Raw genomic sequence first — 15165 nt, 5'->3', positions numbered from 1 at the left:
CGCACGCCTCAAGAGCACTTCTGTGAACCAGAGACCGGGGACTGAGTAAGCTCTCAGGGCGGTACATTTCAGTTACGGTTTTCATGGGTTACGAGCTTTACGACGGACATCGAATCAGGAGCGAAAATTTGACCTAATGGGCATTCGTGGAGTGGCTCCTTTGTACTAGTACTGCTGCTAAAAGGTTGAAAGACAATACATTGCTTGGGACGGGACTGGTGGATGGATTATCCAAGATATGGTAGCGAACGAAATGAAAAAGTACCATGAAAAACCATCGCCTTTGAGAGGTTGCGTGCCAGTTTGATTGATCTCTGCGTTGTCCGTGATGAATGAAGTCATGTCGCCATGGGGGTTTGGGTCATTGGGGCTACTGATGATGCCCGGGCAAGGTGGGTAGGTGGTAGGACCTCATTCGGATCTGCCTGACAGCCATTTGTGGGAGTGTATCAACCACAGATGCTGGGTTATGTGCTGGTCTCTGTGGTGACTGAGCTTTTGCACGTCACTGCTGCGAAGCCTCGCTCGCACTTAATGTTGCCGTCAGGGCTGATATGGCAAGGCTGCAATCATGACGCTCTTTTCGGGACCCTGAGGCACCAAGGCAGCAACAAACACTATGCCGCCCCTCCACTCCGGGCGCTCGCAGTACTCGCAAGATACCAAATGGCCTCCGGCACGGCTCTGCGGCCCTGTGAGCCTTCCTCCCGCGAATGATGGCCGCCTGAGACAAAGTGGAGTAGCAATTGTCGTTTTCGACAAGGTGGTCTGCGCGCGTCCAGGCAGCAACGTATCCCGCACCCCACGACCTGTGTACCGCGGGACTGGGCGAACATACATGTGTATACGCACGACGGCTACTTGCTCGCTGCAGATCCCCCACGAGTTCGAGTCGCCATCGCCCTGTGGCCTTATGCTGGACCCTCCGCGAGAAGTGAGGTATGCCAACCAAAGAAACGCCGCGGGCTGGACCAAGGATCACCCCCATCGCCCTCTCGCTTGCGCCAGCAAATGGCGGGTACCAGGGTGCTGCCTTCGCTTTTGATGCGGTGACATACGTTGCGGGAGACAAAAGCTGCGTGAACAACCCCGCCTTTCCTTCGCCTTTCCCCGCAAGACCGTGAAGCGGCTCGGCCTGCTTGTCGACGCGGCCGTGTCGTGGTGTTGGCCTGATAGCACCGTCGCTGGTCCGGGTGCAATATCAAAAGACGGTTGGCGCCAGGCCGTCACCAACCCCGGCGCGCCAGTACAAAAGCACCGAGCTCTGGACAAGAAGGTCAAGCAGGCCAAGTAACCCGTCCTGTCTTCGGTGCTCAACCGCGTTCTCCAGCCTGGGCAAAAGTCGTACAGCGTAGATCGGAGAATGCCAGGACCTTCTTCTTGCGCTTTCCACCTAGTGAGCTGATTCGCTTCCAACTCTTTCTGGCACACCCTGCGCGCGGGTCCAACAGGGTGCCTCTGTTAGACATTTGACCGCTCGCGCTCGTGCACGCCATCGACCACCCTCCTCTTCGACGCTCTCGCTGAACCATCACCACCACACGTACCCACACTTCGAGGGCTCTGCCCTCCATCAACGCGGGTGATCCATAGCCCTCACCGCACACTCCCCCGTCGTCTAAGCTCCACTCTCGACCAACGAGAGCCAAGCAGCCATGGCTCCTGTACAGTCCCAGATGGTTCCTGAAGGAGACAATGCCACCGCAATCGATGAGTCGGGCCAGCAGATCCTGACCACGTCCACCGGCGCGACCGCCACCACGTCGGCGCCTCCTCCCGACACGTCCAACGACAACGATATAAAGCCATCGGGCGTCCGCTTCCACCCCACCGTGAAGGAGGCCGTTCCGCCTTCGCGAATTGACCGCTTCTTTCAGGCATTCTACGGCGTGATGCCGACTATCCCGACAAGTATCCAAGAGGGACCCACGGCGATGAACCCTGAACTCCACTGCAACAACCTTGTGAAGCCTGGCGGACAACCCAGGAAGGAGATGCCCGAAAACTTCCACCACCGCCCAGGACGCGCAGGCTATGGTGAGAGGATGCTGGCACGCGCCATGGAGAACCTCTCCTCTCTCCCGGCAAGTTTCCCTTCTCTGCCGACTGGTCTCCCGTCGATGCCGTCGATGCCTTCGATGCCGTCGATGCCTTCGATGCCGTGGATGCCGGCTATGCCCTCACTCTCTTCTCTCCCGTACCTCGGCGGTCCCGAACGTCGAGCCCGTCGCTTCTCCGACCGAGGCTACACAACCCTCCTCGAACCCTTCGAGCCCGTCGAGAACCCGGTCGACCAGACCGACGAGAGCGTCGGAGAGACGATCCCTGCGGATGTTGCCGTCGGTGCCTCAACGTCTGCGCTCCTCGAAGACGGAGACGACAACAAGACCAAACCAGAGCTTGGATCGTTCTCGGACGACGACGAGGCTTACTTTTGCGTCTACGACGATGTCGAGACGGACGTGGGTTACGAAGCTCGCCGCCATGAGGCTGAAGCGCAGTGGGGGCAGCGTCGGCAGTACTGGGACGCCGCCCGGAACGCCCGAGACACTGCCAGCACGATGGTGAAAGCTGGTGCGCAGATGGCATTCACCGGCGCGCGGGTGGGCGCCGCCGTAATGGCGACGACTGCCCATGACCAGCTCACCGACATAGTGAGGGACCTCGGTGTCCGAGGCGCCAGGAATCGACTTCTCGGATCTCAGACGGCTGGAAATGAGCTCGCTGAGCCCCCTTTGGAGGGCATAGATGACGGTGACAGGCCCCAACCCTCTACGGTCTCTGCGCATCTGGACGAGCTGGGAGACTCGGACCGATCTGAGCACTGCAAGAGCTCTGACGATGATGATGATGATAATGATGATAACTGCGCCGTCGAGGACCAGGAGGAGGGTGTGGTAACTGAAGGACTGACTGTCGTCGGAGGAGTCCAGCCTATCCAATCTCCGTACGACCAGAAGCAGCAGAAGAAGATCGACGCCTCCGAGGACCGCATCACCGACACTGCCGACAATGCCGCCCACAAGGCTACAGCCTGCCTTGCCAACAAGGACACCAGCAAGCCCGGGCCCACTGCATTCGACGACGTTGACCTCAGCCACAGTGAGTTCATTCACCCCGCCAGACTGGACGATAACGACGACGATGACTTCGACGTCATCACCGAGGAGGAGGCCGGCCGCCCCCGGTACTCCCTAGATGACGTTTCGCCGCACACTCGTCGGCCCCTCAACATTGCTCACGGTCGTGGCCGTCCCGAAATTGCTGCTCGTCCCCCTGTCCGCCCGGCCGGATTCCAGCGCCTGCCCTCGCCTGGAAGAATGAGCATTGCTATGGTCTCTGAAAGGGTTAGCGAGCTTCCGCACCGTCGTCGTCTCAGCCGCGGCAACAGCAACAGCGAGCAGCAGAACTAGTTAGTCGACATGCTGGCTTGACCGCTAGAAGATGTCTGCTTCTTCAACGTCTGCTTCTTTTCCTTTTGCTTCAATCCATTGCTCTTTCTCTTCTTCTCAACAACAGCGGCAACAGCAGCAGCCGCAGCCGCAGCGATGAGCAGAACAACTAGTTAGTCGATGTGTCGGCTGACTGCCAGGGGAGGTCTGCTTCAACTTTTGCTTTCTTTCTTCTTCCCCTTTTGGCTTCTTTTCTTCGCTCTTCCTCTTCTTCTCTCGTGCTTTTTCTTTGCCTCTCCGTTTCTTAGCAACGGAATAGGCATAGCGAGCGGGCATTGCATGGGATTCAGGAACGGGTCCACCACATGGCGTTTACATGGGCGCATAAATGATGGGGAAATGGGCGAAATGCGAAGACTGCGTAGGATACCCCTCCAACAGACGAATTGGAAAAGATACGCGACGACCAGGGTAGACGAACTTCTGCTCAACGGGAACATAAAACAGACAGCTTATAATCGCTCAGTCATAACGAGCGCAAAAAAATGGAAATATAGTATGCAAGGGTTGTTTTAGATTCATGACACTGGGGAGCTGGAGCTGTTGTCTCGACATGAAGTGCGTGATATTTGCGCCGAAACAACTCCCCAATATCGACTACGAGATATGGAAAGATCAGTGCAGGGGTTTTTGCTGGATGAGAGGGTAGGTTACTTACATCTGTGCTTGTTTACGGCAGCCAGAGGCGTAGGCGATTGCTTGAAGGGCAAGTAAACGAGAGCAAGACATGAAAGGGAAGAGTAGAAAGAAATACAAGAGGGTATTTCTGCTTTTACGGAAAGGCTACCGAACGCGCCTGTGTACTCAGAACGCCTTACCTGCTTGAAGAGCGCGAAAAGATGCTACCAAAACAAGACTCAGAATTGAAAGAAGAAGAAAAACGAGAAGCGAAGAACACCGCTTGGTGCCTGATGCGATTTTACCTAGAATGTTCACAGAAGAGAAGACAGATCAACCCCCGGCCTAAAGCTTCTTGCCCTTCGTCTTGCTCCTGGTAGACCGGGACGGCGGCGCCTCCTCGCTTGCCGACTCGTCTGCACTGTTTTCCGGTGACGCATCCGTGACTTTCCAGATTGGTTTGCCCGGGGCAGCGTCATCGTCGCTAGGCTTTTTGCTGGTCCCCGCGCGCTTTTCTTGCCGTTGGATTTGCGCGACGAGTTTTTGCGCTTCATTCTCTTGGCCGTTCCAGCCGCCGCAGCCCATGCACTTCCACTTCCCAAGATCCTCCAGCGACTTCGTGCCCGGAGGTGCCTGGCCGTTCACAAGGCGGCAGTGTCCACAAATGAGCACGAATCGGTTCTTCGGTTGCGTCTCATCCTCGCCCAACAGCACGTCCAAGATGCGATCGTACCATTGCGGCCCTCGCGGACTCTCGGGGGCGTACTGCGCTGGGAAAGCGTTGGGCGCGAATTCGGCATCGGTGACACCCGCGACGGGTCCTCCAGCTTGCGGACCTGGTGGGAAAGGTGGCTGCTGTTGACCTGTGGGGAAAGGCGGCGGGAAATGCTGGCCTTCGCCAGGCGTAACGGGGCGGGACGATCCGCCTTCAGACGGGGTCGCCACGTTGTTGCGAGGAATGTTGGCGGTGGGTGGAGGCGCGAAGCCGGTGCGACCGGGGTGCGCACCAGCGGCCGAAGAGGGCCTGCTGTCCCCTGACGGCCGGCGCTGGTCCGGCGTGGAAGGCTCCTTCTTGGGCGAGGGCTTCGGCGTGCCGTACTTCTCCAGCAACTGTTGTGTGGAGTTGTACTTGGTAGCATCCTTGAGTTTCTCGATCGTGGCGTCGCGCTCCTTGTAGAGGTTGTCGAGATAGGACTGGGTGTTGTTGATGCGGTAGTTGAAGTAAGCGGCCAATGCCTGGCGGACACCATAGATGCTGTGCTACGAGTTAGCCGGGTCGATGCAGTCGCGAGAGAGGATGCGCACACAAGCGGGCCGCCAGCCATGCCGGTGTACTCGATAGGGCCCCAATTCCGCCAGCCGGTGATCAGGGTCAAGATGAGGGCGGCGAGGATGTATGCGAAGGTCGTGTACAAGGTCCACATAACCTTGCTCCTGCGGGAGTTTTGACGCAGACGGTCGCCGCGCGCGCTGGCCTTCGTGATCTTCGTGGACAGAGCCGAGAGCGTCTTCTCAAAGCCCGCGGCGGAATTGTCGTCCTGGCTTCACGGATCAGCACGACCGCAGCTCCTATTTGCGCGCGACGTCGGCGGAGGGGGGATGCTTACCCGCCATGGCCAGAGAGACACCATGATGTCGTGCAGAGAGCGCTTGTCAAGGATGGCAAAGCTAGATGGGGCCGGGGAGCTCGATGTTGAGCATTGTTTGGAGGCAGCAGCTGCACGGCGCGTGGCTTCTTTGCTGTGCTACGTCAATCCCGGATCAGCAGGGATGCCCTGCTACTGTTCCGTGCCAAGCCCTTAGGTAAGCTTTTGAACGCCCTGGCCCTCGCCCATGTCTCTGAATCCGCTCCGCTCTTTCGCCGCTTCTGAAGCTTCGGAACAGCCAGCCCACGCCCGCTCCCCTGCCGGAACGCCCCAATATCGCTCCAAATGGCTCTCGCCGCCTATAGAAACATTCTGCGTGCCACCCGGCTCGCTTTCCAAGGTACAATCCCTCCCGGCGCAGTCCCTCCAAAGATTTGCTCTTCCTGACTTTCCTGCCGCAGGCGATGTCGGCGTCTTGTCTGCCGCTCGGATGAAGGCGAGGGACGATTTCGATGCAAGCCGGGCCCTCGATCCCAAGGGCGAAGATGCGAAGAAAGCGGTGGCCCACGCCAACGATGTGGCCAAAATCTTGCGGGAGAACGTCGTTCAAGGACAAGTCAACGACGATGGCAGATACAGTACGTTCGTATATCTCGGCACAATGGTCAAGGTTCTAATCGGACATGATGCTTGCAGAGCTGAGAATACACGAGCACACGGAACGCGGCGACAACGAGACGATCAAACAGAACAAGGGGAAGAATACACTGTCAGGTGTGAAATGCTGTTCAGCTTGAAATTATTGATTCCTGCATCATAAATGTGATACCCAGTTGCTTTTCTCCCAGACTCAGGTCCGGCTCGACCATCCAACTCCGTAAACGCCTTATGAATCTATGTCCGCTTGAAGCAGCCGGTTATAGTGACAGTGACCACTCCGGAAAGACGCAAACTCGATCTGCTCCACGATGCCGAAACCCGCCCGTTTAGTTGCCCGCCAGACTTGCGTAGTTCACCTCCTCCGAACCCGGAGGCGGTGCAATCGCAGCAAGGCTGTCAATGTTCTCCGTAGCTCCGCCGGCGGAAGACGGGCCAGCGGCGCTTGACCCCTGACCACCTGACGCAGCTGCAATGGCCTTCTTCGTCTGTCTCCCCGACCTCGCGTTGGCCATACGCTCTTCCCGTTCCATGGTATCAAGAGGCTTCGGCTTTCCCCACTGGATCCGTAGCGGCACACCCTTCACCACAGCCCTGCCTTGACATGCCTCAGCGGCCTTCTCCGCCGAATTCCTGTTGACGTAGTTGACAAATGCACAATGAGACCTGTGCGAACAGACAAGTGATCGGAGCTGGCCGAATTTGGTGAAATAGGAACGGATCTCGTGTTCTGGGAGGTCGTCTTCAACACCGGTGACAAACAGCGAAGTGATCTTCTTGTCCGCCGGGGGCAGGATATCCTCGGGACGCGGCGCCAGCTGCGCAGCACTCGGAAAGCCTCGAACCCCACGACCTGTACGGCTTAAAGGGCCGCGTGCACCTGACGGCCCAGCCTTGGTGTCCCTCGTTCGGATGGGGCCCGCCGTGTGGAGTTGACCTTCGCTTCCCTCCGGCGCAGGCAACGCCTTCTGCCCATCCCTGCCCCCCTCCTCTGACTCTAGCTCCAGCCTGCGCTGCTTCTTGTAATACGGCTCACTCTGTGCCAGGCGCCGCAGCAGATCCCTAGCCTTCTCATCCGTCTTCTCGTACTCTTCTATCGCACCTCTACCCTCCTCAATCTCTTTCTCGTGGTTCTGCGCATAGTACTCGCGGTTTATGTTGCTCTGAGGGCCGGGAGCGACCATCTTAAGGGCTGCATCTCTGACAACGATGGGCAGGCCAAAGGACAAGTCGAGCATGCAGCACTGGCAGCAGTTCTTCAGGCGCGCGCAGGTAAGGCAGATGTTGGTGCGCTTCTGTCGCGAGGTGCGATCGGCCTTCCACTTGAAAACGGTAAAGGGTCGGGTGCAGACCTTGCATTCGGAACCGTAGTCTTCCTTCAGCATCTGCACATATGGGTTGTCCGGAAGGCATCGCTCGCATACGGAGGGGAAGTCGGTGCTTTCCCATCCAGACCGGTTGAGATCGTGCTTGATTTGAGGCGGCATGGCGCGCGCTCGGTATTGCTGTGTATCGTCGGTGGTAGAAAGGCGGGTGGTGGGGGGCGCGTGCTCGGATGGCGGATGTTGGCTGTTGATGACCTCAAAAGTTGGTCGGCAACGATGGCGCGGCGGCTCTTTCGCCATCCGAGCTGTGGCGGCTGGGGGTGTCTTAGTAATGTCTGTAACGCTCACGTGTGTGCATGAGTCAGGCAGCCCATGCCCAAACGTCCCTCTTGCTAGCGCCTGGCGCTGCTTCGATCATCGCGGCAATCAGTCAAAAATGATTGCCTCAGTATTGGATTCGAGCTAGCAGATCCATCAGCTTAATTGCGCGGCCATTGAAGCGTGCATGCCCCCTCGGCGGCCGTGAGTGCAGACAGGGAAGCGAGAACGATTCGCGTCTCTGCCAATCAAAATCCCGTCCCAGATTCCAGAGCATCGCACTTTGAACCACACTTTGGACCAGAGGGTTTGCCCTGGGATCCGCCGCTGATTGGTACCGATCATGCCCACCGCCTGCCCGGACTGGAAAGATGGTAGCCCCCTTGATCTTCGGCTCCAGTCTGCGCCTCGGCCCGTGCTGCCAGGAACGCCAGCTCATTTCTCCAGTCGCGCGCCGGCGGTGAACCGCCCAGACCCCTAAAACAGCTGATTTATCTCCCTCAACCTCTCCACGCTCTCTTCCGCGCCCGTCTTTCTCGCACCTTGCCCTTCCGCTCGCTCGGAACCTTTTACTTGCCTATCCGACCCAGCCACTTATAAAAGTCAGGTCCGTCTCGGCCAACTCTCGTTCACCATGTCCCCAATGGCTCTCGAAAAGGAAGACAAGCAGCGCGACGCCGCCTACAAGGATGCCCTTCACGGCACTTCCGGCCAAGTGCGTGGAGGCACCTGGGCCATGATGAACAAGAAGTCCAACGCTGCCAACGAGGCTGCCGTTGACGAGTACTTCAAGCACTGGGACAACAAGGCCGCTGGCGAAGAGACTCCCGAGGTGCGCGAGGCGCGCAGGAAGGAATATGCGACCCTCACCAGGCAGTAAGTCGTCCAACTCTCACGTCACTGGAATGTCTGCTGATCGCATCAAGCTACTACAACCTTGCAACCGACTTCTACGAGATGGGCTGGGCTCAATCGTTCCACTTCTGCCGCTTCGCCTACGGCGAGCCCTTCAAGCAAGCTCTTGCCCGCCACGAGCACTACCTCGCTCACGTCATGGGCCTTCGGGACAACATGAACGTTCTCGATGTTGGCTGCGGTGTTGGCGGCCCGGCCCGCGAAATCTGCAAGTTCTCTGGTGCCAACATCACTGGTCTCAACAACAACGACTACCAGATTGATCGTGCCACCTGGTATGCGCAGAAAGAGGGACTCTCCGACAAGCTGAAATATGTGAAGGGTGACTTCATGGTATGCGGGCACAGCCAACATGTCTAGCAGCATGCGCTAACGATTCTTCTACAGCAAATGTCGTTTGAGGACAACACCTTCGACGCTGTCTACGCCATTGAGGCTACCGTCCACGCTCCTTCGCTCGAGGGCATCTACTCGGAGATCTTCCGTGTCCTGAAGCCCGGTGGCGTCTTCGGTGTGTACGAGTGGCTCATGACAGACAAGTACGACAACGACAACCCCCACCACCGCGAGATCCGTCTGGGAATCGAGCTCGGCGACGGTATTTCCAACATGGAGAAGATCGAGGTCGCTCTCGAGGCTATGAAGAAGGCCGGCTTCGAGCTGGAGCTTCACGAGGATCTCGCTGACCGCGAAGACCCCCGCCCGTGGTACTGGCCGCTTTCTGGTGACTTCAAGCAGATGGGTTCCATCTGGGAGTTTGTCACCATTTTCAGGATGCACAAGATTGGCCGCACCATGGCGCACAAGTTCTGCGGCGGCCTGGAGTGGCTCGGTCTCGCGCCGAAGGGTACGCAGAAGACTGCGGACAGCTTGGCCGTCGCCGGGGACTGCCTTGTTGCGGGTGGAAGGGAGAAGCTTTTCACGCCCATGTACTTGATGGTTGGCCGCAAGCCTCAAGCGTAGACGGGGTCGGAGTAAAGCGGAGCGGGTCGCCTTGGCCTTATCGTCGCGGTGCACTGTGCACCCGTCCCTGCATCATGCGCCGCATTTCGCTTCTAGATGCTATGTACGCGTAGATGGATTTTTCTGTTACGGCCTGGGCTGGGCCTTATATAGTTGCACCACAGCCTCTAATATTGAACGTCGGTTACGCCAGTCAGTTGGAGAATTTTGATCGTGGTGCGTGGTGCAGGCGTGCAATCAAAGCGGGCCTGAGTAAGCTATCGGAATCGTCTCAACAGCTCCGAAAATGGCGGGAGCGCGTCGGAACCGCGCTCAGCGGCGCCGCAGCGCGTGAAAAAGCGCAGAGGACCCAGCAGAGCGCCTGGCACGTCGGCCAGACAGACCGGGTGGCTGCCGAGCGGCAAGCTACGTTGCAGCAGCCTGCAATGGCGCGGTGGGCAGCAATAGTGTTGGCGGGGCGGCTCAACGCGGCAGTGGGCGCGCGTGGTCGGAGAGCCGGCCTGCCGGGTTGAGTTGTTGCATCGCGGAAATCTTCGCCGCGCACCCAACAACTTGAGCTGATCTCTCTTCCTCGACCACCACCGCCCAGCCGCCCTCATCGCTCACGGTCCCCTCCCTCCTTCCTCTTCCTCTTCCTGCTCAGCGATGTCCGCCGCACGACTATTCCGCCCCGCCTCCCGCCTGCTGGCGGCATCGCGGCCCACCACCGTTCGCTCCGCCTTCCGCCCCCAGGCCGCTTTCCCTGCCCTGCGCAGCTATGCCACCCCCAGCGGATCCAAGGAGATGACCGTCCGTGAGGCCCTCAACGAGGCTATGGTCGAGGAGATGGAGAGGAACGAGAAGGTCTTCGTCATGGGCGAGGAGGTTGCGCAGTACAACGGAGCGTGAGTGCCCGCCTACGCTTATGCACCCCCGACCAAGCTCGAGCACACGCATTGGCCGCCCTCCAGGCCTTTCGGGGGCGCGGGAATTGGTGCACAGCTCATTGACCGGATGGCAATGCTGACAGAAGCTGCTGCGCGACAGTTACAAGGTCACCAAGGGCCTGCTCGACCGCTTCGGCGAGAAGAGGGTCATTGACACGCCCATCACCGAGTCCGGCTTCTGCGGTCTGACCGTCGGCGCTGCTCTCGCCGGTCTCCACCCCGTTTGCGAGTTCATGACCTTCAACTTCGCCATGCAGGCCATCGACCAGATCATCAACTCCGCCGCGAAGACCCACTACATGTCCGGCGGCATCCAGCCCTGCAACATCACTTTCCGTGGTCCCAACGGCTTCGCCGCCGGTGTCGCCGCCCAGCACTCGCAGGACTACTCCGCTTGGTACGGCAGCATTCCCGGTCTCAAGGTCGTTGCGCCCTACAGCGCGGAAGACGCCAAGGGTCTGATGAAGGCCGCTATCCGTGATCCCAACCCGGTTGTCGTTCTTGAGAACGAGTAGGTTGACCATATTCTGGCGTAATTGTCAATGGCTAAAGTTCGCCAGGCTTCTGTACGGTCTTTCGTTCCCCGTGAGCGAGGAGGTCACGAAGGATGACTTCGTTATTCCGGTACGAAACCCAGTCCCACAAGCTCGGCGGTAGTGTCTAACCCCAAGTACAGTTCGGCAAGGCCAAGATCGAGCGTCCTGGAAAGGATCTCACCATCGTCACCCTCTCGCGCTGCGTCGGCCAGTCGCTGGCTGCTGCTGAGCAGCTCAAGCAGAAGTACGGTGTTGAGGCTGAGGTTATCAACCTTCGCTCCGTCAAGCCCCTCGATGTCGAGGCTATTATCAAGTCGGTCAAGAAGACTGGTCACCTGATGTCGGTTGCTTCCGACTTCCCGTCGTTTGGTGTCGGTGCTGAGATCCTGGCCCTTGCCTGCGAGTACGGATTCGACTACCTCCAGGCTCCTCCCGTCCGCATTACTGGCGCTGAGGTCCCTACCCCCTATGCGCAGAAGCTTGAGGAGATGGCCTTCCCCACTGAGTCTTTGGTCGTTGACTATGCGGCCAAGCTGCTGCGGGTGTAAAAAGCAGAGAGCGAGTGAACCAAACTATTCCCTTTCGCTTTCTTTCTCCTTTTCTTCTGCATGACCAATCTAGAACGTTCTTGCCTGTTAGTTCGGCGGCGCGGGAAAACCATGTATTTCTAGCGTTGCGCGTTTGCGACCTATCCCGACACCCACCTTTTCATCAAAGCTCCGTTTCCCCCTGTACTTAGGATACCTAACTTGAAGCACGTGTGGCGCAAGTGGAAGTGCTTTAGCGGTGACCATCACCCTTTCCGAGCCCCAGATTCGCCCTCAATAATGAAGACGTGCGCTTGCGTTTGCTACTCGCCTGAGCCATCCCGTTTGCTGCAGTCAGAGAGATGGAGACAGGCAAACCAGCTAAGATTTCGAGCGTGCCCTCATTCAAACACGTCACTCGACCTCCGGCAAAGCAATCGATATAAAGTTCCGAGGTGGCTTCGTACCTCCCTCGTCTTGTGATGCTGTTGTCAGCAAGCAATTACTTCTTTCCTTTGAAGTCACTACTATCACACTCACGGGCGAGCTGCTGCAAAGAGACCCATACGCAAAATCAGCACTCTTTTGTTTGCTTCCACGCCACGCCCTCTCTTGCCCCCTTCACAACCATTTCTACTTTCTGTTGTCCACCTCCAGATAGCTTGCTGTCCTTCAAACGCTAATTCCAGTCGCCATCAACACGTTGCTGTACCGACAGGTTGCCTACCAAACAAGCAGTACAAACCAAACAATAAACCGGATCTTCGATTTCGGAGACCTAGCAAAAGCTATCGGCCATCCCCACCAAACGGCGCGCGAGCCACAGATCACCAATCAACCAATTCCCTGAAAAGAAAAAGAGCAGAAAACCTTAGCACAACATGTGCTTCGTGCTCGTAGGCTGCTGGCCTTGCGGCCACATGAAGCCCATCCGCACCCGCTTCTGCGACCAAGCCGAAAAGCTCCACACAGAGATGTCCTCACTGGTGTCGCCAACGTCGCCGCTGTCTCACGGAAGCTCACGCGCCACCGCCGCCTTCTCGACCGGCCGAACCGCCGTTCCTCTTCCATCTCCTCAGCAGCAGCAGCACCACTACCACCACCACCACCACCATGCTCCCCCTTCAGCCGCCGCCGGCAGACTAGTCGGCGGCGGCGTGAGCAGCAGTAGCGCCGGCACGGGCACCGACACAGGACAGGTGACCGCATCATTCGCGCCCTGCCCCAAAGGTGTGAACCAATACGACCACGCCCCGACCAAAGCGTGTCCGATGTGCGGGCGAGAGCCGAGAGATGTTCCGTGTTTGCTCGGGAGCGTCGGGCAGCAGCAGCAGCAGCAGCAGCAATTTCAATCGTCACCCTCGTCTTCCTGCTCCTCGTCGGTGGGCGCGGCATTGAAGGTAGGATGTGCGGGTGTAATGAGCGGTGGTGGTGGTGGTGGTGGTGGTGGTAACGCTGTGTCCGACGGCATGTCGGCGGCGATGAGGACGACGCTTACGGATGAGGAACTGGCAGTGCAGTTCTTTGGGGATCTTGAGGGGATGGCGGGTGGGATGGCCACGCAGCAGCAGTTGCTGACGCCACCTACGGAGGTGATGGGTGTCGAGAGTGTCGGTGGGGTGTTTGGAGCGTTCGGTGGAGATGCATCGGAGACAGAGCTTTTTGGCTGGTGTGTATGAAGGGCGTTCTCAGGGGTGACTTTCTTTTGTCTGTTTTAATATTGATGTAATCTGCTCCCGGCTGAGATTCGATAGAGGAAAAAAAGGCCTATCAGATGAGTGTAGGAATGATCAACTGACAAGGAACGACACTGCCGTGTATCTGTCTTGACTTTTCATCATACCGTTAGACAGCGAAACCATTGGGCTCCATTTGCGTGCTATAGGTGAATATTCATGCGAGTTTCAGATTACAAGACTGGACCGCACAATGTGGGCTAGGGTTTTTCTTTCGGAAGTCAGTTAGAACAGCACACTGACCATTTCTCATGGATTCGAAGCTCCTCTCCCTGCCTTGGTCATAAGCACCTGTTCTTTTGGAGCTGCATTCTTATAAAACTGGATTTTCCTGTCTGACTTCTAATGCCAAATCATCCAATGTTTCGCTCTCTTATGGTCCCTCAGTTCTTTAACGCCGTGAAGAAATATATGTAGAGGTGAAACGGATCCCAGATATTTTCCCCCCATTCTCCGGCCTCTTGATTTTATTGTGTTCCTCAGGTCTCGGATTTTGCATGCCAGTCATTCATTATCTTTAGGCCGTTGCCTTCGCCTTCGCCGCCTCGGCAGCCAGGCGGTCGTGCTCGTCGATGTCCCTGAAGATCAACGAGTCAGTCCAAGTCCGCAGGCTCGTCCGAACAGGCGAGGAATGAGAGCGACTTACATAGCCTCCCAGGGGTAGTTGATCCAGACGTCGCCGACAGTCTGGGCGGCGGTGTAGTTGCCGCTGTCCATCAGGCTCTGGGGCAGAGTGCCCTTCTTGGTCTTGTCCTTGTTGTGCAGGACGAAGATGGAGAAGGTGGTCTTCTCGCCAGAGCGGCCGAGCTTCTGGGTGGCCTGCTCGACGTCCTTCTCGAGCTCGCGCACAGCGTACTCGAGCGTGGTGCGCGTGTCGTCGACCTCGTCGACGATCAGCACGTTCTTGCCGATCAGGTTGGCCATCTCGAGCGACGACAGGTCCAGCCACTGGGTGCGGGTGACCTTGGTACCGGGGGCCTCGACCTCGTCGTCGGTGCCGAGCGACTCGTACAGCGACAGGCCGATGGCCTGGATGGGGATGTTGGGGTTGCCCGGGCGCTTGAGGAAGGAGCGCAGGATGCGGGCGGGCACGTAGCCGCCGCCGCCGATGGCGATCATGAGGTTGGGCTTGAAGTCATTGAGGATCGTGTCTGCCGACTTCTGGCAGAGCTTGTGGACCTAGAGAGCACCCATGTCGTCGTCAGCGCCTGCGCTCTCCAGACTTTTACTCGGCCGTTTTCGCCGTTGCCCTGCGCACCGACACGAGACGAAAGCGACGCGGCGGAAGAATGTGGCGTCGTCGAGCGCGAGCAGCTGCGAAGGGTCCCGTCGCGAGGCGTGCTGCTGAAAACAGCGTTTCTCTGCGCAGCGCGCCGGCGATGACGCACGGCGCGGGCAAAAGAGCGGCGAGCAGGCGCTCGAGACGGACAGGCAACTGACCTCGTTGTAGGTAACGTAGATCTTTTCAACCATGGCGGGCAGCGGAGCGGGAGAAGAGGCTCTGGAGGGGCACTTTTTCTGATGTACAGGCAGAAAAATAAAAATGTAGTCGGCGGCGCTGCTACTTTACTGGTGGAAGGGCGCTGGCACGAGGGGCACGGACATG

The 15165-nt window shown here is 58.1% G+C and overlaps 7 protein-coding genes across 7 annotated transcripts; 4 read left to right on the top strand and 3 right to left on the bottom strand.

The window, feature by feature from the left end:
- Nucleotides 1–1655: 1655 nt before the first annotated feature.
- Nucleotides 1656–3413, top strand: SLS55_001212 (uncharacterized protein; the record flags this gene model as incomplete). The annotated part of the gene is made up of 1 exon (XM_066772708.1): nucleotides 1656–3413. The coding sequence occupies one exon, from the start codon at nucleotides 1656–1658 to the stop codon at nucleotides 3411–3413; it is 1758 nt and encodes a 585-aa protein (XP_066637987.1).
- A 1002-nt stretch (nucleotides 3414–4415) lies between these two features.
- Nucleotides 4416–5701, bottom strand: SLS55_001211 (uncharacterized protein; the record flags this gene model as incomplete). The annotated part of the gene is made up of 3 exons (XM_066772707.1): nucleotides 4416–5325; nucleotides 5376–5608; nucleotides 5678–5701. The coding sequence occupies 3 exons, from the start codon at nucleotides 5699–5701 to the stop codon at nucleotides 4416–4418; spliced, it is 1167 nt and encodes a 388-aa protein (XP_066637986.1).
- A 300-nt stretch (nucleotides 5702–6001) lies between these two features.
- On the top strand, nucleotides 6002–6453 carry MZM1 (Mitochondrial zinc maintenance protein 1, mitochondrial; the record flags this gene model as incomplete). Its single annotated transcript, XM_066772706.1, has 3 exons — nucleotides 6002–6056; nucleotides 6118–6294; nucleotides 6353–6453. The coding sequence occupies 3 exons, from the start codon at nucleotides 6002–6004 to the stop codon at nucleotides 6451–6453; spliced, it is 333 nt and encodes a 110-aa protein (XP_066637985.1).
- A 189-nt stretch (nucleotides 6454–6642) lies between these two features.
- On the bottom strand, nucleotides 6643–7800 carry SLT11 (Pre-mRNA-splicing factor slt11; the record flags this gene model as incomplete). Its single annotated transcript, XM_066772705.1, has 1 exon — nucleotides 6643–7800. One exon carries the CDS (start codon nucleotides 7798–7800, stop codon nucleotides 6643–6645), a length of 1158 nt encoding a protein of 385 aa, XP_066637984.1.
- Nucleotides 7801–8590: 790 nt separating this feature from the next.
- ERG6_1 (Delta(24)-sterol C-methyltransferase) lies at nucleotides 8591–9834 on the top strand (the record flags this gene model as incomplete). The annotated part of the gene is made up of 3 exons (XM_066772704.1): nucleotides 8591–8832; nucleotides 8883–9204; nucleotides 9259–9834. The coding sequence occupies 3 exons, from the start codon at nucleotides 8591–8593 to the stop codon at nucleotides 9832–9834; spliced, it is 1140 nt and encodes a 379-aa protein (XP_066637983.1).
- A 645-nt stretch (nucleotides 9835–10479) lies between these two features.
- PDB1 (pyruvate dehydrogenase E1, beta subunit) lies at nucleotides 10480–11844 on the top strand (the record flags this gene model as incomplete). Its single annotated transcript, XM_066772703.1, has 4 exons — nucleotides 10480–10718; nucleotides 10861–11271; nucleotides 11321–11384; nucleotides 11437–11844. 4 exons carry the CDS (start codon nucleotides 10480–10482, stop codon nucleotides 11842–11844), a joined length of 1122 nt encoding a protein of 373 aa, XP_066637982.1.
- A 2232-nt stretch (nucleotides 11845–14076) lies between these two features.
- HPT1 (hypoxanthine-guanine phosphoribosyltransferase) lies at nucleotides 14077–15032 on the bottom strand (the record flags this gene model as incomplete). The annotated part of the gene is made up of 3 exons (XM_066772702.1): nucleotides 14077–14137; nucleotides 14206–14738; nucleotides 15000–15032. The coding sequence occupies 3 exons, from the start codon at nucleotides 15030–15032 to the stop codon at nucleotides 14077–14079; spliced, it is 627 nt and encodes a 208-aa protein (XP_066637981.1).
- Nucleotides 15033–15165: the final 133 nt, after the last annotated feature.

The sequence above is a fragment of the Diplodia seriata genome (genome assembly GCF_021436955.1).
Source record: "Diplodia seriata strain FDS-637 chromosome Unknown scaffold_1, whole genome shotgun sequence".
Taxonomy (NCBI): domain Eukaryota; kingdom Fungi; phylum Ascomycota; class Dothideomycetes; order Botryosphaeriales; family Botryosphaeriaceae; genus Diplodia; species Diplodia seriata.
Note: the sequence above shows the minus strand (reverse complement) of the source record. Positions and strands in the feature narration are given on the sequence as shown.